The sequence below is a fragment of the Rhincodon typus genome, chromosome 25 (assembly GCF_021869965.1).
Source record: "Rhincodon typus isolate 14 chromosome 25, sRhiTyp1.1, whole genome shotgun sequence".
Lineage (NCBI taxonomy): Eukaryota > Metazoa > Chordata > Chondrichthyes > Orectolobiformes > Rhincodontidae > Rhincodon > Rhincodon typus.
This window is the reverse complement of record NC_063356.1, coordinates 38,734,200-38,760,301: the sequence shown is the minus strand read 5'-3', so window position 1 is coordinate 38,760,301 and position 26,102 is coordinate 38,734,200. Positions and strand designations below refer to the sequence as shown.

The 26,102-nt window shown below is 42.4% G+C and overlaps 1 protein-coding gene across 3 annotated transcripts in view; it reads left to right on the top strand.

Annotated features, from left to right (window-relative positions):
• The window catches only part of LOC109930967 (transcriptional enhancer factor TEF-5-like), a 144,229-nt gene that overhangs the window by 79,039 nt on the left and 39,088 nt on the right, over nucleotides 1-26,102 (top strand). For 2 of the 3 annotated variants that reach the window (XM_048612145.1, XM_048612143.1), the window contains exons 4-5: nucleotides 20,340-20,351; nucleotides 25,248-25,382. In XM_048612145.1, the coding sequence (XP_048468102.1) occupies nucleotides 20,340-20,351; nucleotides 25,248-25,382 (147 nt within the window). The remainder of the gene's footprint in view (nucleotides 1-20,339; nucleotides 20,352-25,247; nucleotides 25,383-26,102) is intronic. The other variant, XM_048612144.1, reaches the window with a different exon arrangement.

Sequence of the window (26,102 nt, the reverse complement as noted above, 5' to 3'; positions counted from 1 at the left end):
ATGTGCAGATTAGGTGGGTTAGTCTGGGGAAATGCAGGGCTGCAGGGATTGGGTAGAGAGGTGGATCTAGATGGAATGCTCTCCAGAGGGTTGGTGTGGATTCGAGAATGGCCTGCTTCCACAGTGTAGGGATTCGATGATACTATGAACAGATTAGGGCGCTCAGCAAATCTGCTTAAATCTGGGCTATCCCACTGTCGACTGTCAGAAAATCCTCTCCCCTTAGCCACCCCAATCCTAATGTGTAAAGAATGCACCACTTGTACAATAAGGGATCTTTCACACTTGGAGGTAAACTAGAGAAATCTGCTGCACTTGTCCAAGTCCTTTTTGTGAGTTAGTCAGCTGGTAAAGAGGAGTATTTCACTGCAATGTGTTGCTGGGTTGTCAAGAGGGGAATGTGTAATGTCCAAGTGCTCTACCCCTCCAAGCCAGCACAGCTTTGCAGCCTGAGCTTCTCTCGCCACTGGTGATGAGACAGAAATGTAAATGGCAGCCAAACCGTTGTCACTTTAACCAGACACGACCTGCTGTCTTAAATCTTAAACATTCTGAAGACAGTCAGTAAGACCCTCCATCCTCCAATTCTCACCCCTCAGCACCACTGCAAGGTTGAACCAGGTCAAAGGTTCATTGCTGCTAACCCCCTAGTTAACAAAAGCCATCCTTTTTACAAAGTGCAAGGGCTGATTTATCCAAGTCTGCTTGGAGCAGAGCCTTGCACATTGGTTCATGAAAAAGGAAGCTGTGAGCGTGTGCTTGCTGCAACTTACTGTTGGGTTTGAGATTAACAGCATCACCTTTCTTCCTGTTCCCAGGGAATATAGAGAGTGAAGAAAAGAATGATTCCAGATGGGATTGATCCCAGGTTGCAACTCTTGAAAAGGGGCAGCTGAGGGTTGACCTAATAAAGATCTTGAAAAGTCTCGGGGTTTGGTAACCTGGATGTAGGGAAGCCATTCCCCCCTTATAGTGGAAGATGAAGAGGCTGAAACTGAGCTAACAAATAGAAGACAGAAAGGATTCAGCATAGTGTGGAGGAGGGGGAACACAACAGGTCAGGCAGCATTAGAGGAGCAGGAAAGTCAACGTTTCGGGTCGGCCTGACTCCAGCATCTGCAGTTCTTGCTATCTCCATAACACAGAAAGGGGCATGGTTATAAACTCCTCGCTGCAAGAAGTAATTGTGTTGAGCAGCGTATATAGGTTTAAGGGAAAGCTAGAAATGCAGGCGACTGAGATAGGAGTAAGATGTGCAGAAAGTAAAATCAGTCACATAGTCATGGTTCTGAAAGGGTTAGTGTTGTGCTGGCTCCACCCACTCACTTAATGTCATCCACACTCGGTGAAACAGGAAGTCCTACTCCAGCTTTTAGAGGGAACAAATGAATTAGTTACGCTGCTTAAGGTCCTAGACATTATACCTGACCAAATGTAGTTGTGCTCATTTCTGTCGTACAATAAGCCTCCAGGTTATACAAGAACAGTGTGCCTCTTCTGTAGATATTCTGCGCTGGTGAATCCTCTACCACTAATCACCAGATAAGCCCAAGACAAAGCAAAGACGAAAGGAGAATTGAAGGCAGTGAACTATCTTAAAAACAGCCCTTACCCAATATCACCTACTGGTAAAGGTGGCAACTCTCAGCAGTGGTCACCTGGGAAAATACTACAGAAGTAGGGCAAAAGCAGGCTTGTGTACAATATAAACCACTTGGGTTGAATGGCCTGGTTCTGTGCTGCAACTTGATATAATGGCCATAACAAGATCATCCCTGGCCCAACTGTAACGTCCAAAAGGACAGTCTCAATTAAAATCAATCCACCTTGAGAGCTTGCCAGAAGTTATTTTGAAGAGAGATCAGAAGTATGTGTAAACATTTTTGAGTGGCATGTTAACTGTCACAAATTAAATGTTACTGTGACCCTGTGTTCTAAACAAATACACATGAGCATTGGCGAGGAACCCGCTGTCTCTCAGAAAGATGAAAGTTCAGGGCATTTGGAAAAGTGTATTGTCACTTTATTGCAGCTTCCCATTCAGGCAGAGTTCATGAAAACCCTCAGCACAAACAGGGAGACTTGGCACTAAAAGTTAAACACTAACCTGTGGTACTGAGCTGAACCAATACACACTGCTTACTGAGAAGTGTAAAGGAAATTTTGTGATCGCATTCAATGAACTGGTGACAGACAAATTCACTTTGAAGAGCCTGTGTGTCTAACTGAAAGACAGCGTCACAGACTACAGCCCGAGCAGGGCTGGATTTGCATATCACCTTTTTATTGAACTTCCCACGGTGTTATCAGAACTGTGCTATACTCGAGGTTCAGGCCTCAGCTTCTGTCTGGCTAATTTTGGGGTGACTTCTTTTTTTTATTTTGGCTTTGTGGCAGTGTGCAGTGAAATTGCAAGCTGACTCACTTCCTGTGCTTTATTAACTGAACACTTTTCCCCTCTGCTTCTTCGCTTTGCAACTTCCATTTCCAGAGGCTTCCTCATGTACTTTTTTTATTCTTGCAGTCTGGTTCCAATTCCTTCCATCACAGTAGGTCTTCTCTTTGTTGAATGCAGGCCGTGTTTAAACCTGATATCCCCCATTATTGTAGCTGATGTACAAGTGACGCATAATATGTGATGTTATTCTACAGACGAATGAATTGCTTCTGTCTCTCAAAGCAGCTAGTCATACTCTCACTTGTGACACGGTGGGTGAAGGACTAAAAATAACAATTTTTAAAAACTGGCATGGGGAAGTCAGACCAGACGGGCAGGAGGCATATGACCTTGGCATTCAAATAGAGCCCACTCGAAGAAAATTTGGGGTAAAATTCGCCAAGGTGCAAGGACAAGAAGGTATTGCATCGAATCATAAATGCAGAATGACCATGAAGTACTCAGAGATTCACTTGAGTTGTGGGGGGGATCAGTGAGTATTGGACATGGTTGGGGACCTGCGCTTTAAGGAAGTCCTGTCATTGTGACCATGGACCAGCAGTCTACCTCTGTTATATTAGTTTAGAAATTATACCCTGTATTTTTCTGATCAAATTGCTAATAGTTTGAGAAATGGGGGAGTCCTCAAAAGGTCATTTTGTTCAATTGAATTTTGGTCCCATACAAACACTCTAGGTCTTGGTTAGGGATGAGCAAACAGTCCCATGAAAGAATAAATTTAAGAAAAAGAAAATGATGACCGCTCCTCTTTGTTGAACCCAGCCTCTCTCATTCTCACTCAATCCTGAGCCAGATGAGTGTGGTCAAAGGTGAGGGGCTCCTGAATTTCTGAGCTCAGCACCAGGTACCCTCGATGGGCTGATTGGCCTACTGCTGCTTTATCCTCTGAGAAAGATACGCTGCATCCGTACTTTAGGACACGCGCGGGTGAGAAACCCCTCCGTGCATCAGTCAGCAGAATTTCATAGCCTGCCTCGCTACCACTTCTGGAATTTGTCAGTCAACTTTTACTCGGAGGTAGCTTTCATTCCTTAAGCCAACAGCTCAACTCAGCTGAGATCAGCACAGAAGAGGGGCGGGGAAAGTGAAATATGAAATCCGCCCATCGAATTAGGTGTTACCGCAATCTCCTCCACCAGTCTCTCATTGCACAGATATGATACATTTATCCTGGAGATTTCTGACTGGTAACCCTTGTTAGCGGGAGGGAAAGCAACGAGAGAAGCTAAAATCATTGTGTGCTTCCCACCAAAGGGGTTTAAAGATCCCTTAGTTGTGGTGGGAGCTCAGAAATAAGGAACAAAATCCAATTTATATTTAAACAAAATTAAATAGTCTGGGAACACAGACTTTTTGTTCAAATTCCACATCAGGCAGTTTGTGTAGACTCCAGGCTCCAGAAGTAATCATTACCATGTGCAACCAGAGTCTACTTGAGTAAAAATTGGTCCTTTCTTCCTCAGTGTAGAGTGATTTGGTTAGTGGGGAATCTTGTGCAATCTCTATAACCTTTCCCAACCCTCTCGTTTTACTAGCTCATTCCATTCAGCTCCTTGTATAGAGCACCTCCTGTTTTTTAACCATTCAGTTGGTATCAATAACCTGTGTATGACCTGAAGCAGCCCTTTATCATGCGTAATCTGTGACAACAGGTACCATGAGGTACGTCAGTACGCAGCCCAGTGCTGTGCTTCTCCAGTGTCCATTCACACACACACCACCTCCAGCCAGAACAGTTCCAGACTGTTTTACCTTTCCCTGCCCTAGGGTCAGAGCTCAGCCCCATTCTGCTGCTCCTCACTCACCACTCAGTGGGTAGCCACTATAGTCTTCAAGCCTCCAAATGAAGTCCACATTGGGGTAAAACTTGGGGAGCACTAGGTTTTGATCTTCTTAGTTGGTGTCACTTAGCTTTGTGCTGCCTAGTCCACTAAGCAATTGAAGTAAACACAGCTCAGTACAATACATCTGGAGTGAGGTTATTTTCAGCTGATGATACAGTCAAAGTGCTTGTGCCACCCACTGGTGGAGTAAGGCGTCTGGTTGGCAAGTGACATGGCTACAGTGCCTGCCTTGGTTAAGTCATAGAATCCCTTCGGCCCAACAAGTCTACACCGACCCTCAGAGCATCCCACCGAGAACCCATCCCCCTAAACACTATGGGGCAATTTCCCATGGCCAATCCACCAAGCCTGTGCATCTTTGGACTGTGGGAGGAAACCGGAGCTCCCGGAGGAAACCCACGCAGACACGGGGAGAATGTGCAAACTCCACACAGACAGTCGGCCGAGGGCGGGATCGAACCCAGGTCCCTGGTGCTGTGAGGCAGCAGTGCTAACCACTGAGCCACCATGCTGCCCTCATAGCCACATGAGAAAGGAGAAACTGCCCAGTATTGGAGTAAGGCTGGGGCTGAGAGGAGCACTTTCCAGTCTCACCCAGGCAAAGTTTCTGGGTATACAACACAAGTGCAGCCTCACACCATTACAGCCACAACTCTTAGACGATAGTGATCTTGAAGGAGTTAAATCTTAGAGCAATAGTTTGACTGTGATAACAGTCCATCAAAACACTCAATGTGTCCTCTCTCCCTCTTTCAGCCAGGAGAGGGCATAAACTAACACGATGAGGCAAAGTCTCCTCTCCTCACCATCATTGGAAATAAAATCCTATTCCGCTCTGATCTCCGAGAAGATATTTTGCTTCTCCTGTATGGTTGTTGAATTGGCCCATTAACTGCAGGCTCAAGCGGGGCACTTGCCTGATGGCTGGAGCTACCATTTAGAACATAGAACATTACAGCGCAGTACAGGCCCTTTGGCCCTCGATGTTGCGCCGATCTGTGAAACCAATCTGAAGCCCATCTAACCTACACTGTTCCATTATCATCCATATGTTTATCCAATGACCATTTAAATGTCCTTAAAGTTGGCGAGTCTACTACTGTTGCATGGATTTACCATGGATCCACCACTGTGGAGGCTTTCAGCCCCTCACACTCCCACTTGCCTAAACAAAATGAAATGCTTTGACATTTACACCAAAGATAGATGTAGCTGGTTGCTAAGAGATACACGGTGACCAGGTTAACTATTTTATCATGTTTTCCCTCTTGTAGCTGCAAAAAGTTTCAAGATTTGTTTTGAGCCAGCTAGGATATTGATATTGCCCTAATTTGGATCATAGGGCTTCCCTTGCATTTGAACCCACGCTACTGAAGACTTTAGGATCTGGGTTGGTGTTCAGACTAAATTGAAAGCAATGTTGGCTACCATTTTGTCTTTTTGCAATCTGATTTCCTCAACTGAGCCCCTATCACTAAACTCCTCATCTTGGCCTCCACCCCCAGAATCAAAGGCCATGACTTCCACTGATATTGATATTAATTGCTCCCAATTGATGGTCAACATACAAATGTGAGAAACAGGGAATTCATAGTTGAAAGAAACGGGAAAAGAAATGCTGAGAAAACATAATGGAACTATCATGCAAACTATTGCAACAGACTGCTAAGGCAAGGAGTGATCAATGACACTGGTGCCTGTGAATTCTGCATCATTCCTTACAATCTTATTGCCATCCCCAGTAAACACTAGTGACCTTTGTCCCACCAGCACCCCAGTCTTTGATAAACAAGCACCTTTGTCGCAGTTTCTAACGGCCACAGAGATTTTTATTCTACCAAGTAGTTATAGGCACAAGGATCTATCTGGGCATCTCATCTCGCAGCAGCGTGGTTTATGGGCTTCCTGGTTTTCACGTCATGCAGTTCTGGTCTAAAGCCTGTTGATGTTTGCTCACCAGAGTGTACATCTCATTATTACAGCCCATAAGGCATGATAAGCCTTTCTTGACATGAAACAACCCCTATGTTTTCTGTTACTGTTGATGTCTCTTTGCATCTGGACTGGAACCGAAACACTTCAACAACCAGTCAGTCAGTGAATTTAATGAGTCTAACGTTTGAATTCAAATCCATGCGATTTCTTCCTTATCCAGGAAGAGCCAACAATACTGACTTTGGATTGGGGTGTTCACTGACTTTGCAGACAACCTCACTTCTTGCTGTGCTGCCGTGAGCATGTTTGTGCTGTTAACCCCTCCCTCCTACTGTTTCATTTGCTCCCTAAACACTTCTAGCATGTTGCATGATTAAAAAGCTGGTTCTAAACTTCTGGCCTGTTTTCATTTTCCTGGCTTGTCCACCTTCTAAAATATTCTCCAGTAAGAGTAACTGAGGCTGATTGTGTGTTAAACCATGGAATTGAGGAGGAAGAAGTAAACAGAAAGGAGATTTTAAAAAAAGGGAACAGACAACCCACTCATACCTGTCGGGACACCCTTATGATGAATTATCTGCATTCAGCGGATGTTAGTATCGTTTAAAGTGTGTTGATTCCAATTGGACTCTGTATTCTAATTAATCAGTGTCCTGTCTATAATGTATTGAAAGGATCCTCTGTATATGAAATTAACCAGTCACTTCAAGGTCACTGACGGCTCTATTTATGTACTTAAAGCTGAGATACCTTTTTAAAAAGAAAATGAGGTCTTTACACTCCATTTATGCTCATTTTCCAGAGTAGTTTAGTTTTTTTTTTCAACTCAACAATCTTCTGGCGATATGAATGAGACACATTAAGGTGCTTCACTATCAGGGAATTCCAGCTTGCAATGAGGCGTTCAAATCGCTGCCAATTATCCTGTGTTTGGCCACGCTTCCTAGAATAGAGGTGTAAGACACAATGCGCTAGTGGTAAAATCTAATGCACTATTGCAGCAGGTTCTGAACTCTTGGAGAAATTGTTTGCTGTTTGAACTGGAATTAAGTGAATTTGAGGATTATCAGATCAGCCATGATCGCATTGAATACAGGAGCAGACTTGATGGGCCGAATGGCCCAATTCTGCTCCTACGTCTAATGGAATTTTCATTTGCTACAACGTTAGATTGCGTAAGGAAATTCCAGTTTGCAAATGCTGTTGTAATGAAGGCGTTCAGAAAAGCAGCGGGCATTAAATAAATGAGGTTTTGATCCCTTTTGGTCATTTCCTCTTTTCCAAATACTATAGCCATCTCTAGATGGAGGAGATTCTGATCCTTAATTTCAAGCAGCTTTTCTAATTGACCAACTGGTGGTAGCACGTTAACCTCATCAGTAAAAGAGTTCACCTTGATGATTGTTCACTCTTGATGTTAGCTGGTGTATTAACAGGACTCGTAGTCTCTGTTAGGCACCATATCATTTATGAGCTTCCCACACTGATCCACCAAACCGTTGTATTACGTGGGGATAACTAGCTCACAGGGGTAGAAGGAGGAAATTCTTGAGTCACTCACTTTAAATGCTGTGTAAAACGCTGGTTGTTTCGTAGCTTTCCCGCACAATGCACTCCTGATTTTTTGCACATTTCCCTGCTGTGGCTCTTAAAGAAACAGCAGTAGATGCAGGGTTCAGAAGTCGCTTAGACAGTTAAGGCAGTGAAGGGGAGTAGAGGTCATTCAAAAGAGTGGGGTAAACAGAAAAGATGGGAGAGGTAGGAAAACAAGATATTATCTTTTATGTACACAGACCACTAGAATTATTTCCTCCCCATGTAGTTCTTGTGGAAGCCCAGAACACAAGGCTAATGAAATCTGAAAATACAGACTTGCATTTATATAGCACATTTCACTGTGTCCAACAGTGATTTACAATCACAACAGCACTTTGTGAAATGTAAACTGTTGTTACATAGAAAAAAGGACTCCACAAATAATGACGGCCAGATAATTTGTAAGTAATATGTTGATAGAGGATTAAAGACTGAGGAAGACACTAGGGAGGAGAACAAAGATTAATTTTTGTCTAAATTAGTTCACACTAACAATTGCTGTAACGTTATTAACCACAAACGTACTTAGTACATACAAAATCCCTCTGTATTTGCTGTTAAATTCCAGTGCAGATTGCTATATAGATTCTTCCCAGAAATTTATTAAAAGCATTACAGTATGGTGCTAGCAGAGGAGTTATTTTAAAAACATTTCCAACATCGTAACAGCTCAATTCTTTGGGGCAAATTATATATTACTTCGTTATAATAACAAGTTGCAAAAGGAAGAGTGTTAACTAATGTCCCTGTCAAGCAAAGTGTGGAACCTATTTTTCCAAGAGCAGAAAGTGGAATGAATGAAATGTTGATACACCAAGCAGAGGTAGCCAGATGGACAAGACAAACAAACAGTTGGCTAGATTGTCATGTCTACGCTAGATATTCATGCAGTCCTGCAACAATGCTGGTATGCATTTAAATGCAGCTATCAATTTATATAAATGTATCAACACAATTCTGAATGTTACAAAGCATGGCACAGCTAGCAGAGTAGAGTCAAAGAGATGTACAACACAGAAACAGACCCTTCGGTCCAACTTGTCCATGCCGACCAGATATCCTAAATAAATCTCGTCCCATTTGCCAGCATTTGGCCCATATCCATCTAAACCCTTCCTGTTCATATACCCATCCAGATGCCTTTTAAATGTTGTGATTGGACCAGTCTCCACCACTTTGCCTGACAGCTCATTCCATACACACACCACCCTCTGTGTGAAAAAGTTGCCCCTTAGATCCATTTCAAATCTTTCCCCTCTCACCTTAAACCTATGCCCGCTAGTTTTGGCCTCCCCCACGCCAGGGAAAAGACAGTGACTATTCACCCGATCCATGCCCCTCATGATTTTATAAACTTCTATAAGGTCACCCCTCAGCCTCCAACGCTCCAGGGAAAATAGCTCCAGCTTATTCTCACTGTCCCTGTAGCTGAAAGCCTCCATCCCTGGCAAAATCCTTGTAAATCTTTTCTGAACCCTTTCAAGTTTCACAACGTCTTTCCTATAGCAGGGAGACCAGAACTGACCACAGCATTCCAAAAGTGGCCTAACCGATGTTCTGTACAACCACAACATGACATCCCAACTCCTATACTCAATGCACTGACTAATAAAGGCAAGTGTACCAAACACCACCTTCACCATCCTGTCTACTTGCGAGTCCACTTTCAAGGAACTATGAACCTGTACTCCAAGGCCTCTTTGACTAGCAGCACCCCCCAGGACTTTACCATTAAGTGTATAAGTCCTGTCCTGATTTGCCTTTCCAAAATGCAGCTCTTCACGTTTACTTAAACGCCATCTGCCAACCCTTGGCCCATTGGCCCATCTGATCAAGATCCCTGTGAGATAACCTTCTTCATTGTCCAGTTCACCTCCAATGTTGGTGTCATCTGCAAACATACTAACCATACCTCCTACATTCACATCCAAGCAGTGGCTTGCTCCGATCCTTGCAGCACACTGCTGGCCACAGGTCTCCAGTCCGAAAAGCAACCCACCACCACCACCCTCTCTCCTACCTTCAAGCCAACTTTATATCCGACTGGCTAGCTCGCTCTGTATTCCACGTGATCTAACCTTGTTAACCAGTCTACCATACTTTGGGCAGTTAATATTGCACTCGGGTAATGTAATATAAAACCTGAATCAGAGCTGATTTGGCATTGCAGAATCCTCGTCTCTCCAAAAAGCTGTGCTATTTAATGAAGCTAAGAATAATTAATATGCAACTTCATTGCAAGGTTTATGCTGAATTTTAAAAAGTCATTGTTCTTGTGATTTCCATGTGAAATCGTCAATGGAATAATTGCTGCCCCTCTTCATGGCTAATTAATCGAGGGCAATATTTTCAGCACTTGTTTAGGATACAGACACAGATGTAATAGCCACACTCTCCAAGTCCCTGATCCCAAATCCTACATTCCTGGGGAAGACCTATAGCTAAGTGTTAGGGCATTGGAATGCCTCCAAACCTTCAGATATTGGAATGAAGGAATCTTTGCTCAGGGGTTGAGGATTTGCAGAATGAGAAGAAAGGAAACTAATATAATAGAAAGGAAGAATGAGTTTACAATTCTATAGCGCCTTTCTGTACCTTAGGTCATCTTAAAATGCCTTGCAAGCAATGAAGTAGTTTTAAAAAGTGTAGAAAACAAGGTAGCTATATTATGTAAATCAAAATCCCATAACAGCAAAATAACAATGATCAGAGTTTTATTTAATGTTGGTCGAAGAATAAACAGTGTCTAGATAACTTATCTGATCATCTTCAGAGAGTGGGAAAGGTCTTTTTACATAAACCTGATCTTTAATGTCTGACTTTAAAGACACCATCTCCTGCAACGCAGCACCAGTGTGTGGCATCAAACTGGAGTTTTATGGAATGAGATTTGAACCTAGAACCTTGTGACTCAGCGGTACAAAAGCTGCCCTAATGGAGCTGCAGCTGCTGATGTGAGGAAGAAAATAATTTGTGCAGAATGGGCGATATTGGATTGGGCACCCATTTTGTGCAGCACGTATGGAACATCAGGTGCTTGATCTGCTAGTCCCAAACTTTTCACCATCAGCCGTGAGTAATTTCGGTTCTACCCCAAATTTAAAAAGATAACCTAGAAACTTGCAAATCCATTGCCTATATGGAATATATGCAAGTAGGAAGTACCATTGACAGAAGGAATAAAGTTCCTAGGTTAAGCTTTTTGAGAGGTCTTAGATTAATTCGAGAGTTGCAGCTCATACAATCAGTTCTAGCACCAACCGCTCCCTCAATTTTTTCCAAAATTCTCTATGACCAGCTTCTAATTGTACTGCAGCCTCTAAGTATCCAGAGTAGAACATTGAACAGAATTAAAGTTGTTAAATGAAATGAGAAACAAGAGAGGCACAAAGAGCCAGTTGTGAAGTGGGGATTAGTTCTGAACTCCTTGCTCCCTAATGATGAATTAATACCTGAGAAACAAACATTAACTTTATTTCAGTGTCAGCTACAAACTTATAGAAGCTAAAGAATTTTGATGGAAATGTACTTATCTGACACATCCCATTTACCATGGATAAGTGTTGTAGTATGCTGCTTTGAAAATTTGGCCAAGTAGACCATGAATAGGATTGACCTGGCATTTAAATAGACCTGTACAGTGGACTGCAGTACATAGTAGGAATGCTGCGTTGATTATGGACGTAATTTCACAAAAATGTGATCCAGGTTCTAAACAGGATGCAGGGAACAACATCAATCCCATATGCAAAAGAGAATATTGTGAAAATATGAGGGAAATGTGAGGTATGTAACACAGAGAGAAAAAAGTATAGTGGGGCTGGGAAGGGATTGATGAAGGTAAAATTCAATACTAAATGGAAGAAGTAACCTATTGCTGCTTCAAAGTAAGAAAATAAAATTCTGCCTACTATCTTAAAAGTAATGAAATAGTGAATTACAATTGGTCCAGCACTATAAACATTGAGTTTCTAGAATATTTATGGATGGGTCTTCTGTGGAACAGAAATCAGATCATGTACATGTGTATTAACTTCGAAATCCCACATCAGCATATCTAAAGTGTCTGTAGAGTTCTGTTTCATAACGTGTCCCAAATTGTGTTCCACTAGTGGAGCTGCAGTTTTTCCGCATGGACTGGGTCTGTGAAGACACTTTTAAATATAGACTCCCTGAGGGGTAAGAAAAGAATCCTTTCCACGTCCAACGCTCCCATTCTAAACTCTTTTGCCTGACAGATATATTTGCAGAGAAGTGTAGGCACAGAAATATGTACAAATCCGATAAGATTAGCATATTGAATGATTGTCCCCCGGCCCCAGTAATCTATAAAAGGTAAATTCATTTATGTGGCATTGTAGAACTACTCACAAACTCCCAGATTCATCTTTTCTTGAATTTATTTGTATAGCTTAGTTCACATTAACATGGAGCAGATTGATTATAAATTTACATTTCTACTTCTATCCTACTGTCAAACTGATTTCTACAGTAGTGGATTACACTGAGACAGCTGGTTAGCGCCAAAGCATGTTAAAGTGTTTGCACACAACAATATCATTATACTTTAGAAACTCATCATAGTTCAGGTCAGAGACATTTATCCTGTGTGGACGTCAGCTTGAAGAAAGACTCCAAAGTGCAGGTTAAAAACCGAGGGGTATTATCAAGATAATGAAGGGGCTACAGCTTGAAACAGAGCTCGTTCCTTGAACTTTACCACGTAATTTAATTCTCTGGAAAAGCTTGAAGATGGAAAGGTCACCCTCAGGTTCAAACAAGCAATAAATCTTCAGAGATTCACTCAACATTCAAGATATAATCTGTTGCATATGGCTGTTTAAAAGAAAAGGCTTAGAACTGCCCTCTAAATGAGAAATAGATTCTAACATTTTGATTTGATTTTTCCTAACATTAGAAAGTATTGTGTTCCTTTCAAATTTAGACATTTCCACAGAAACAGCGGAATGGCTTTAACTGAGAGGAAGAAGAGTAGGCAGTGGGTTTATTAACCTTGTGTAATCTATAAAATCACTGCTTTCTTAATTTGAACTTTTCAAATTTTACAGGAGCAATGGCCAACATCAAAGTTATTGGTTGCACTGAGTAATCCAGGTTCAACACCTACCTGCCATGTTTAGTCTCCAGTTCACCTGCACAGGTTCCTTAAATTGTAAACAACTGTTGAGGTACTGCAGTATCTACCCCTGCCCCCATTATTAAGGGCCTTTCCTGCAAACTTGGGGGTTGACATGAGCGATACAGCTTTGACACAGGAGGCTCATGGGCAGGATTCTTCAGCTCTGACTTTAATCTTGCCTGACCAACAGGTTAAAACAGTAGCCAGCCACTTGTTGGGGCTTATTCTCATGTGCCAGCCTTTTAGCAATGCGGCTTCTGGATCCAGGAGCGATTTGACAACAGTCTTGATGACACCATGACCTCTGATGAACTCTGTCAGGTGGTGGGGATGGCAGAGCCGCACAACCTGGGTTGGTAGGCAACTATAACATTTTAACATGGTTTCCAGTGCAGCTTCTGGGAGTTGCCCAGAACTTCAAGCTTCCCCTGTCCAAGGATCTACTTGGGCTGTTCTACCATTCTGTTGGGACCTTGTTTGCACACATCATTTTGGTCTCAGAACACCCCCCAGCCCCAACTTAGCTACTGCCCACTCCAGTGCCAGGGCCTGAGCCCAGGACCAACCTGAATCCTGCTCCTATGATGCTTCTTGGCCTGCTGTGTTCATCCAGCTTACACCTTGTTATCTAAGATTTTCCAGCATCTGCAGTTCCTACTATCTCTGATCCCATTTGTTCTGCTTCCCAGGTTTGGAGTCAGAAATCCAACATATAAATTATGACATTAAAGTCCCACCAAGTCTTGTCTGGTACTGTTATCACCCAATACTCAGCAGCTCTGAATGTCTCTTTCTAAACTCTCCAAGTCACCAAAACTTAAAAAGGGAAGTGCAAAGCACTTCCTAAACAGCAAGTGAATTCCCAGAGTTCAGGGTCTATAGATAACCCATGCCTTAAGGGTTTGAATATTCTTACCTGCCCCAATTAATCCCACTCTTAGTGTCCATTTGAAAAAGGCTGCTAACTGCACCAAAGGTGGCATCACTGAAAAAGGCACACGAAGGGTTAATATGTCGTCCAATTCAAAGCACTATGTTGCAGTTATTTTTACAAACCAAACACAGTTGCCTGTGATTTATTTGGCCTGTAACTTTATCTTGTATAAACAAAAACTACACTTGTTTCAATAAATACACTGCAGTGTCAAAGGGGCAATATTTGCCTTACAAGGCACTATCTCACTTGGCCAATACCAGCTGTCATAGGAATACCACAGCTGTGTGTCTGAAGTAGTGGGAAACTTCCAACAGCAGCAATATTGACAGCTGGGCTGCCGACACTGAGAGGTCTCAATGCAGGCTGCGTCATTAGATTACTCAACTGGGCCTTTCCTGGAAATTTCTCAACAAATCCCGTGACAAACAGGTCTTTCACCTCATGATCTACATGAGCCTCCTCCCATTTTATCAGCACATCTCTCTTAATTCCATCCTTCTGCATGTGAGCTAGTGAGGGTATGGTAGTATCACTGGGCCCAGAGGCCCAGGCTAATGCTCTGGGTCCCAACCTCACCACAGCAGCCAGTGGAATTTAAAATTCAATCAGTAAAATCGAGAATTGAAAGCAGCTGTGAATCAATTGATGTGAAAAGCCATTTTGGTTCACTAATGTCCTTCAGGGAAGGAGATCTGCAGTCTTTACCTGGTCTGACTTACATGTGACTCCAGACCCTCAGAATGTGGTTGACTCTTAGCTAGCCTCCGAAATGATCCTAGGAGGACATTCAGTGGATACTCGGGGCTGAGGACCAGCCTTGCTCGTTATACCTACTTGCCATGAATGAATAAAAATATAGTTACCTAGGTTCCCTTTACATGTACCTCTGCTACTCTTCTAGAGAAGAAACCTGGCACCCCTTGTTCAGTTGTTATGACAGGTATCTCAGGTTAGGATGTTGCATGTTAAACAATCTAAAGAAAACAATTAAACACTCAGCACAAGTTTATTTCTTCACTTCACCTCCGCCCCCAAATCACATCTTTGACTTGTCTGATCTTTCCAGCCAAGCTGTGAACACTGGTATGGGTGCCCTCTGGGGCGTGGCAGGGCAAGTGGGATTTATTTATAAACTCTGTGGCTATGGGGCCTGTTGCCAAGCAGCATGTCATGTAAATATGGAAAAAGCCAGCAATGCTGTCCGAAGCTTTGTGTAGGTTTTCATCAGCATTTCTTGGTAGAGAGGAGCTGCCTTCTGGAGGTAGCAATGAAGTCAGTTTCTGAACACTGCACAGAAGAGTAAAATCATTGTTCATCCTTGTCTATAGTGACCATCACCATTAATATTTGAATAAAAAATACAAAGGAACTAATTTCCCCACTACGCAGGCAGTATAATCCTGTATGAAAAGCCACCAACTTCCTTTGCCGTAACCCACAAAGTAGCTATATTAAGAGCTTGACCTTTGCAGCAACTGTGACACCAAGCTGATGAGTTGAAACACTCCCCCATCCAGACAGTTGACCACATAATTTAGGTTGATCCTCCACTTTGTTACAAAAAGGATCCTTGCATCACTGGGGGTGCCAACCTTCACATGAGATGTTGACGGTAAAGGCAAAACAATTAATCTCTGGTTTGCACCACATTTATTTAAAGATCAGTTCTACTGGTCATCAATTGTTCTTTGCTGGTTGTTGATTATTCATTTGTTTGTGGGATCTTGCTGTACATTAAAAAAAATTACCCTGTTCACCGACACAAGTGACTGAATTAACAAAAAAAGAACAGTTGCTCCATTTTTTCTAAGATAGCTGCTATATAAATGCAAGTTCCTCCATTGTTGAGCCAAGCAAATTGCCTTAAAAGCAAGCAAACTACACAGCAGGTTTTACACTCCCTGGAGTTTGTGCTGTTTTACATCAGTTTTGGAGTCGGTCCAATTGATGTATGTGCACCAACTTGTCCAAAATGGTCCAGAACTGCGTTGACCAATTTGGATCTCTGCAATAGTTGAAAAGCAGCATACTGTGAATGCTGACCATCGGAAATTTACAAAAAAAAAGTGCTGCAAATGCTCAGCACAATATCTGTGGAGAGAGAAACAGAGTTAACGTTTAAAGTCAAAGTCACAGAGAAAAGTTTGAGATGTCAGGGGCGAGAGGTAAGTGGGTCAAGGAGTAAAAAGGAGCTCAACAGGAGCAGAGATAGTAGGAACTGCAGATGCTGCAGAATCCGAGACAACAAGGTGCAGAGCTGGATGAACACAGCAGGCCAAGCAGCATCATAGGAGCAGAAAGGTATGATGCTGCTTGGCCTGCTGTGTTCATCCAGCCCTGCACCTTGTTGTCTCAACAGGAGCATTTGAGTGACAGAAAAGTGAGTCCTCCCAAGCTAAAGAGAATGGTGATGGGCCAAGGAAAGAAACAAGGAGCGGACGTGCTGTGAACTGCAAAGGAAATGAAACAGACTGGTTGGGGGGTGGGACAGATTATGGTCCGGCAGAACCTGACATTCCAGCCTTCTGGACTCAAAGTACCTCGGGAAAGCTGGGGAGCTGCTGCTAAAGCTTACATTGAGCAGTGCAGCAGCCTAATGACAAAGTGTCAGCATGAGAGGAGGGTGCAAAATTGCTTCTCAGGTGATCTGAATGGAGGTTCCACAGAGCAGTCACCCAATCTGTATTTGGTATTTCCAGTGTGGAGGAGACCACATTACTTCCTTAGACCAGATTGAAAGCAGTTCATGCACATCACTGCTTCACCTTAGTCAGTGAGAGTAGAAATAGCAGAGCTTACACCTTCTGTGAATCTTTACATTTTTCTGCTCTTAAACCAGCTGCTAGTATGAAGGTGATTGCCTCAATTTTGTTTTCTTCTTTCATTGGGATGTGGACATCACTGGTAAAGCCGACATTTTTTTGCGGGTCACCCGGACCCGAAACGTTAACTCTTGTTTTTTTCCTTCACAGATGCTGCCAGACCTGCTGAGCTTTTCCAGCAACTTCTGTTTTTGTTCCTGATTTACAGTATCCGCAGTTCTTTCAGTTTTTATTTTAATCCAATCCCTGATTTCCCTTGAACTGAGTGGTTGTCTAGGCTATTACAGACAGCTGTTAAGGGTTGATCACATTGCTCTGAGGCTGGAATCACATATAGCCCAGAGGCTGGAATCACATATAGCCCAGACTGATGAAAGCAGGCTGATTTCCTATCAGTGAACCAGATGGGCTTTTACAGCAATGGTAGTTGTCACAGTCTCAATCACTGATTTATTAATTGAATTCAAATCTCACCACTGCCTTGGTCCCCTTGAGTTATGGATGACTAGTCTAATGACATCACTGTTGTGCCTCCGCCCAGGCCAAAACACTGTTCTTACTATGTATTGGCACAGGCTGCTTTCATATCTGAGGAGTTATGAATATACAATGTTCAAAAACACTCAGCGAACATGCCCACTTCAGATCTCCTGATGGAAGAAAGGTTGAGATGAAGCATCTAAAAGATGGTTGGGCCTAGGACACAATCCTCAGGAACTCCTGCAGAGATGTCCTGGAGCTGAGATGACTGACCTCCACCAACCATGACCATCTTCCTGCGGGCCAGGTTTTACTCCAACCAACGGAGAGTTTGTCCCCTGATTCCCAATGGCTTCAGTTTTGCTGGGGTTCTTTGGATGCCACATTTGCTTAACTGTGTCTTCAATGCCTGGGGTGGTCAGTCTCACTCTCATCTCACCTCACCTCTGGAATTCAGCTCTTTTGTCCATGTTTGAACCAAGGCTGTAAGGAAGTCAGGAGCTGGGTGGCCCTGGCGGAACCCAAACTGGGCATCACTGAGCAAGTTATTGCTGAGCAGGTGCTGCTTGATAGCGCTGTTACTGACACCTTCCATCACTTTACTGATGATCGAGAGGAGACTGAGGGGGCGGTAATTGGCCAGGTTGAATTTGGTTAGGGGTGCGGCAAGTTCTGGAGCTAGTCTTCAGTATTATTGTCAGAAAACTGTCAGGGACAGTAGCCTTTGCAGTATCCAATGCCTTCAACTTTTTCTTAACTTCACAAGAATGAATCAAATTGGCTGATGATTGGTATCTGTGATGCTGGAGACCAATGGAAGAGGCTGAGATGGATCATCCACTAGGAACTTCTGGCTGAAGACGGTTGCAAATGCTTCAGCCTGGTCTTTTATTTAGACTGGGCTGCCTTGTCATTAAGGATATTTTGGGACCTTCTTCCCCCAGTTAGTTGTTTAATGTCCATTCACAATGGAGTGAAGGACTGCAAAGATTTGATCTGATCCATTAGTTGTGGGATGGCACAGCTCTGTCTATAGCATTCTAGTGATATGCATGTAACCATCACCAGGTGCATGTCATTGTTAGAAATTTCTGGTCTTGCTTCTGTCTGGACCTCTCGCACTTCTCATTAAATCAAATTGGTCCTTGGGTTGATGGTAATGGCAGAGTAGGAGGGAGGATTTACCAGTCCATAAGGTTAGTGATGGAGAATAGATATGGTGTTGCTGCAGCTGATGGCCCCCAGAACTTCATGAATGCCACGTTTGAGCAGCTACATCTGTTCTGCATCTATTCCATTTAGCAGGGCAGTCGTCACCAGTACTGCATATACAAGTACCAAAGACAGTGCTACAATGTCTTGTTGAATGGCACGGTGGTTCAGTTGGTAGCAATGCTGCCTTGTGGCGCCAGGGGCCCTGGTTCAGTCCCCACTTCAGGCGACCGTCTGCGTGGAGTTTGCACGTTCTCCCTGTGTCTGCGTGGGTTTCCTCCAGGTATTCTGGTTCCCTCCCACAGTCCAAAGCTGTGCAGGTTAGGTGGATTGGCCCAGCTGAATTACCCATAGTGTTAAGGGATATGTAGGTTAGGTGCGCTAGCTATGGGAAATGCAAGGATAAGGTTGGGGGACAGGTCTGGATGGGACGCTCTTCAGATGATCTGTGAGGACTTGTTGGGCCAAATGGCCTGTTTCCACACTGTGGGGATTCTGTAATTCTTAAATGGCCGAACTGAGGTTCTGAATGAATTACAGAGTCTACTTTTCATCCAAAAGACTGGTACCCAGGAAGCACATAGACTAACCGTGACTACCTGCTGCTTTCAGCTTGATGAATGATCTTACCGTACGGTGTACATAATGGTCTGTTTGGAGAAACTAGGCGAGTTTGGAAGAGCTGTGCTTCGGAGTTACTCAGTCCCCACTTTGGTCTAGCCAGCTCCCAGCTTTTTAATTTTTCACTCAACTGTGGCTAGTTTTCAAAAAAAGTACTTGAACTGAATTAATGGAACTCCCAAAGATAATATATAATGCATGTGTCAATCAAAAGTTCTCTCACCATTGATTGCATTTTGTTTTGCCTGTTGAGTGAAACCTGCTTAGAAATTTTCATCTCCAAACACACAGCTATTCCTTAACAAGTTTCCATCAACAACTGAAGCCACTTAGTCCTTGAAGGTTTTGATTGGTGAACAGGTCAAAGGTTATGGGGAGAAGGCAGGAGAGGGGTTGAGAAACATATCAGCCATGATTGAATGGCGAAGCAGACTCAATGGGTGGAATGGCCTAATTTTGTTCCTATATCTTACGGTGTGTGTCATGGACCACTTCAGTCAGTGGGTCACTTTATCTTTCTAATGACTTTCCACTAGTAAGCACTAAGAACTCATTCAAAAACAACACAATACAATATTATTCAGAAGAAGGAAAAACAAGTTAATTGTACATGCTGAAGGAGACTTGATAGCAAAGTCATTTGTACTCTAAATCCACTACAAGCTAACAAAATCTGCTTCATTCCACCTTTTAAAACAGTACAGAGATCAGAACATTGAGGATTTAAAAAAGAAAATTAGCCACTAAATCTTTAAAAGGCAAAATGAAAAACCGTGATTGGATTATTCGTTCTCCCATAGTACTGCAATCACTTGTCCTTTATGGAGCATAGCATCACTTATTACCAGGAATGCCCATGATTTTTGACAACCCATTGTCTGAACATGGTAATACTTGGGAATAATGATTAACGAATAGGAGCAGGCACTGAATGATATAAAAGGCAAACTTTACATTAAGTATACATCTGTTAGATCCAAGCAAACATAAATTGGTACCATCAATTAAAGCACAAAACTGGTTCAAACTTAAGTGTAATCGGAACACAAGCATCCTTTACTCTTAAACAAGGGCTATGACCAAATGTCTTGGCCGTATTTGCAGGTCTCTGCTCCATCAAAGTACACACTCGCTTTGAGTCAATTTCCATAGCTACGGCTTAAGCTCCTTTGAACAACTGACTTGTTGGAGCAGAGTTGTTGAAACAAGGTGACCTGGGCAGGTTTCACTGTTGTGATTAACTGAATGAAAACTGTGTTCAATCCCATTAATGATGTGCTTTTCTTGAATCCAGGCAATGAATGTGGTAAGTATCTAATGAATTATATTGTCCATTTCTGTGTGCATGTTTGTGCATGGTTCTTGTTAACCCTCTCCTGCCCAGGCTGCTTCTAAGATTGCTTACAAGACCAAGCCATTTGCAAAGTATCATGGACAACTTCACTGACCTACGTAACTGGCTCCTAACTCCAGCCTGGTTGTTACTTTCTCAAATGCATTCCCATTTAATAGATATACAGCAAGTTGTCTCTATTCCCAGTGTTTTATTTTAATTCAATTGGAATAATTACTTTGCAGTTGCAAAGGACTACCAAAGTCAAATAGTCCATTTTATTAAAGGTGGGTGGAAAACTCAGAAGTTCCATTCCAATCACCCCGATAGGATTGAAAAAGCAATTAATTCTCGATTTGCCTTTTATGGAATAAAATACTACTGAGCAGTCAGCAAGTCCCAAGAAACTCATCAATTTAACCTGGGCTGGAGAGATCATTTCTTTGATCTTGGCTCTTTATCCTATGCCTGTAAATAGACAAAAAGCAAATGGAAGTCCTTGAGTAGAATTAGTCTCAAACCAAATGAGTGAGCAGCAGAAATATCACTGGCTTGACTGGTGAATGGTGTGTCATAGGATGTTAAACTGATGTCAGTATTGGGTGATCATAACCAATTCTCCAGGGGTGCACCTTCAGTATGTCGGAAGGATGGAAGAGGATGAAAGCAATGGGAAACACAACATTACTGGTGTAGAGAAGATAAAGATAGAACAGTTTACTTAAAGCCATGATAGCAGAACAAAAAGACACACATAACAGGCATGAAAGGACAAAAGCAGTTCTTTTAGCAGAGTTAGAACTATTATAGACATCAAAGTCAAGTAGTGTAGAGAAACCTTTGGAATTGTTTGAATAAATATAATCTTAGGAGAAATTAACCTAAATTTAGTGGTTGAAAGGATATGCTGGAAATGATGACAAACTTTGGAAGGGAGGTACAATCTGCATTAAGTTACAAACGCAGAATATCATTTCAGAGTGGTGGTTCATGGACAATAGCTTACAATTTAGATCCAAAAGCCTGCTGGCTCCTGCAATATTTAGTTTGGAAATATATAAAGATTTTGGTGAGAGGCTCATTTTTAAAAGGGACCTTGCCTACACCACTCTCAGCCCCCAACTATAACAAGTTTTAGTAGAAAACAAGAAATGCTTACCCAATTTCAAAGTGAAGTCAGCGTATTTCTCCACTGATCACCACTTTTCACATCCCGTCTTCCCTTTCACGATCCCATCCTCATGGCAATCATTTCATTACCCTGTTATCTTGATCTTCACTTTCCTAGTTATAGATAACTATCCTCACCGGGGTCTTTATTGATCCTGTTGGAATTACAAGGAGTAGATTCAACAACCTTTTAAATGTATAAATATCCTGCTAATCTAGTGACAGCCCCCAAAGATTCTGGTTATTAATGCTAAGGATCATTTGATGAGGATCCAAACCTTATAGGGATTGCTGAATAATAAGATATTCTTCTCCACTTAGGAAGGCTCGTTGATAATCAGCGAATGAAGTTTTCTTTAAGAGAATCCAAATCTGAGGCTTATATTTTCTGTTTAAAGCGGAGTATTGTTCCATTAGACGGAACTATCAATTCATCGCTACTCACCAGAGTATGAGCATAGCGTAACACTGGTTCTAACCAAGAACAGATATCATAATCCTTACACTAATAAAATTAGCAAATAAAATAATGCCATTATTTCGGATTTCCCTTTTAATGCAAACCTAACTGAACTGCTTCTCAATTGGCTCCTGAAGGCAGTCCTAATGAAGAGTGTGGAATTATTTCTAAATTGACCCTAAGCTAGCAATACTGTTCAACAACAACATTAGGGTGGTTGGCGGTATCACACTGGTACAGAAGGAAATGTTCTGCTGTTGCCACTAGGGGGCTTAAGTATTTAGCATCCCCTTCAGCTATAGATTAATTCAGCACAACGTAGAAATTGAACCCAAAACCATCCTGTTTGATTTATCGAGCAAGTTCTTTATTGTACAAATCCTCCCATCTTTGAGGATTTTGCTACAGTTTGAATGTATATTTCCCAACAGTGCTAATAGCAATTTGGATTTTCCTGTATTCTACACTCAGTTTTCTCGCTGTAAAGTCCTTGACAGTGTGGTGCAGTTCAGAAGTGACTGGTTTAAGTAGTAATTGAAACTGAGGTTCTGGAAAGCAAGAACTGAACCTATGGGTCTCTAAGGGACACGATTGTTGTAACACAGTGGTAGCGTCCAATCTCTGCTTCAGGGATCTGTGTTCAAGTCCCATTTGTTCCAGAGGTGCATAACAGCATCTCTAATTAGAAAATATCTGGAATATTTAGGAGAAGAGAGTTGACTGTCGAAGCTTGTGTGCTGTAAGAGTGATCACAATATTCCAAAGTTATATAAATTTGAAGCATTCTTGGGATTAAGTTAGTATTTTACTGAAATGAATTTTAAATACTTTACTAAGACAGCAGAAGGTGAACCATGATTCAACATTTTTTTTTCATAATTCTGATAGTCTGCAGTCTTTTTTTTAATTAGCATTGTGTGGCAGGATTGGCTCCAGACCGCGACTTCGCTTCAGAAGGTAAAGTTCTCCCTCCCAGCTTGTTTTATCAGCCCCGAGTACAGGAGGAAGGCTGAGAGCAGGAATTGGAAGCAATCAGGAGGTCAGGCAATGTGTGGGCAAGGAGACGAGAGAAAGGAACTGAGTTAATCTTTCAGTTTCATGACCTTTTCATTAGACCTGGAAGGATTTAGAAATTTCACAGTTTATAAACAAATAATGGTGCGTGATGTTTGGCACCTTCCTCTACCTTGATCATCATTGTTATATACAAAGGCTATGAGCACAGTTCCTGTATAGTATTGTATTACATTGGAAATACCCTTGCACCTTCTCTGCTATTCAATATGCCAAAGTGAAAATAGTTTTTATGTGATAACTTGCCTTGTGCCACAGCCTCACTCCCTTTTTTTTGCGCCGATTTTCAACATTACTTTTTCTTGCTTTACTCCTTGAGGTGAAGGTATTCACTTGGGGGAAAAGGAGCACTTTGCCATATTTCAAAGCTCAGGTGTCAGCGCTGTCCAGTTGTGCAAAAGATATTTTAGCAAAGCGTGACTTCCAGGTGCTTCAGTACTGTGTCTACAAACTTGGAAGGAGACTCACTTGAATGCACCAGTGTGACACTTACTTTTCTATGCCAACTACCCTTTGTCACCTTTCTAAAAGAGATGGGCAGCAATCTGCTCAATTGTGACTGAATTAAGAACGTTTCAAACTAATTTCATGAAAAGCACTTTACAAAGTGAGTGGGCAGACTCCTATTCTGTCATGTTGAGGTGGATTGGTCCAACTCATGGGAGGCCCAAACATTTCCCCAGTAACGCTCCTCCAATCATTTCTAAGTGGGCCTTGACACACATCAGGAGCCTTGGGATAAATACTCAATAGTAAATCCTTTACTGTTGCCTCTACTATCTCAGCACTTGCCAGTAATTTGGGGTGAAGGCAATAATATTTGTGAGAATAGCAGATAGGAGATTAACCATGGAATACAGTTCATATCCTAGAACCTGATTAGTTCACTTGCGAAATGTAGCTAGTGCCATTTAGAAGCTATAAACAATACCATTTACTCATTCTGATTATACAACATGGTGAGCAATAATTGAACTTATCATAAGTTAACTACAGGCATTCCTGATGGCATCAATGAATTTTACAATGGGATCTGTTCTCAGCTCTGGTGTCTCCATGAAATAGCCTATATCATCCTCATCAAATGTTTTTGCACATGGTCCTGCTGTCTAAATATGATCAAAGCCTACAACAAGGCTTTAACGCCCATGTCTTCAGGGTTTCCAAACTCGTGCAATAACTAACATGTCTCTTCACCGCCCACTATACTGTCACTATCTGCCTCATTGCTGTGTGTTCCATGATGTGACTCCAATCAGTGTTTTTGATCTGTGCGGGAACCGAGACCACTTGTCACTTGAGAATTCTGATTGGCCTAAGCCAGGGTTCCTGCAAGTGGTGGAACATGTCCACAGGGAAGGTGAAGGATGGAAATGAACCCTGACCAATCGTTGCTGCTGTCATGTTCGGGACCATTTCAAAACCAGTTTTGAGCACTGAGCGGTCACAGCATGGACAATCCATTATGAAATGAGCTGCTAAAGGGGTTCTGAAGTCTTACAATGGAATCAAATGACTGTGAATCATTAAAGGTCCCAAAAGTCATCAAGTCTTTTTTTTAAAAGAGACAGTTTAAAGCTTGCAGTCAACATAAAAATGACATTTTGCTGAAATTATTAACTTTCCATAGTCTCCTGCACCGTACCTTCCTGTTATCAGTAATGGAGCTGGCTGAAGATTAGCTGTCTACAGTTCCACTCATTCACTGTTAGAATTCACTAGTCACTAGAAAAATCCTGAGAGGATGGTTCCTCCTCCCTTTCTGGCTCACAGTGACACTGTTAGATTTCTGAACCGAACAGAAGTCCTTAATCCGCTATATTGACAGAAAGCATATTGGGGTCTTTCTCGCTGTGTTGCCCCGACTGTTGATCAGCCGAAAAGTGAGCCTTATTTTTCAAACGGGACAAACCATTTCCTGACTGCTGGAAAGGGATTGATTTTCTTGGGTCCAGGGTGATGTGCCATGATACCATTAGGTGGGTGAAATGTGCACGGCCACTAACTAAGCTTCATGCAAGATAACTTGGCTGCTTTAACCACTCATTCCCACTGTCTGTTCTCTGACACCTTTGCTTCTCTTCAGATTCACTGCCCATGCTCTTCTTTGCATCTGTTTGTCCTTCCACCCAGCTTTGCTCATCCAGCTTTCTTTATTTCCAAAGGATCAAGCCTCAAAAGACAAAGCCCTGCAGAATATGGCCGCCATGTCTTCAGCACAGATCGTTTCAGCGACTGCAATGCAGAACAAATTGGGGATAACGCCCATCCCCCAAGCTCCCTACCCAGCAGCAGCCAGGGTAAGTCTCTTTGACTCGCGTTAACATGTGCTGAGCCAGAAATGCAAACCTTCCTTCATATCCCCTGCTGACTATCCTGGGACCTTAGGTGTCAGGTATAGCTTTTTGTTTTAATGTTCATTCTTGAGATGAGGGCATTGCTGACTAGGCCAACATTTATTGCCCAAAGGGCAGTTAAGAGTCATCCACATTGCTGTGAGTCTGGAGTCACATGTAGGCCAGACCAGGTGAGGATGGCAGATTTCCTTCACTAAAGGACATTAGTGAGCCAGATGGGTTTTTCTGACAATTGGCAATGGCTTCATGGTCATCGTTAAAGTCTTAATTCCAGATGTTTTTATTAAATGCATTATAGTTCTCCCTTAATGAAATAGTTGTGTTCTTGCGTGACCGTGCTATAGAAAATTGCACTATAGGGGAATCGCTATACCTGTACAGCAGAAAGTTCGTGTTATCCAAACAGCATCCACCATTCATCAATTGCATTACAGCCAATTTGCATTAACGAAACACACATTATAGCAGAACTACCTGTAGTGGATTTTGAACCCCAGCTCCCAGAACATTGCCCAGCTCTCTGGATTGATAGTCCAGTCATAATACAACAACGCTGTTCCCTCCCCTGAGTGGGTAACACTGTCACATCTTGAGTCAGAAGGATTTAGGTTCATTTGCTGATTAAAAGATTTAAGCACTGAATCGAGGCTAACTGTATGGTGG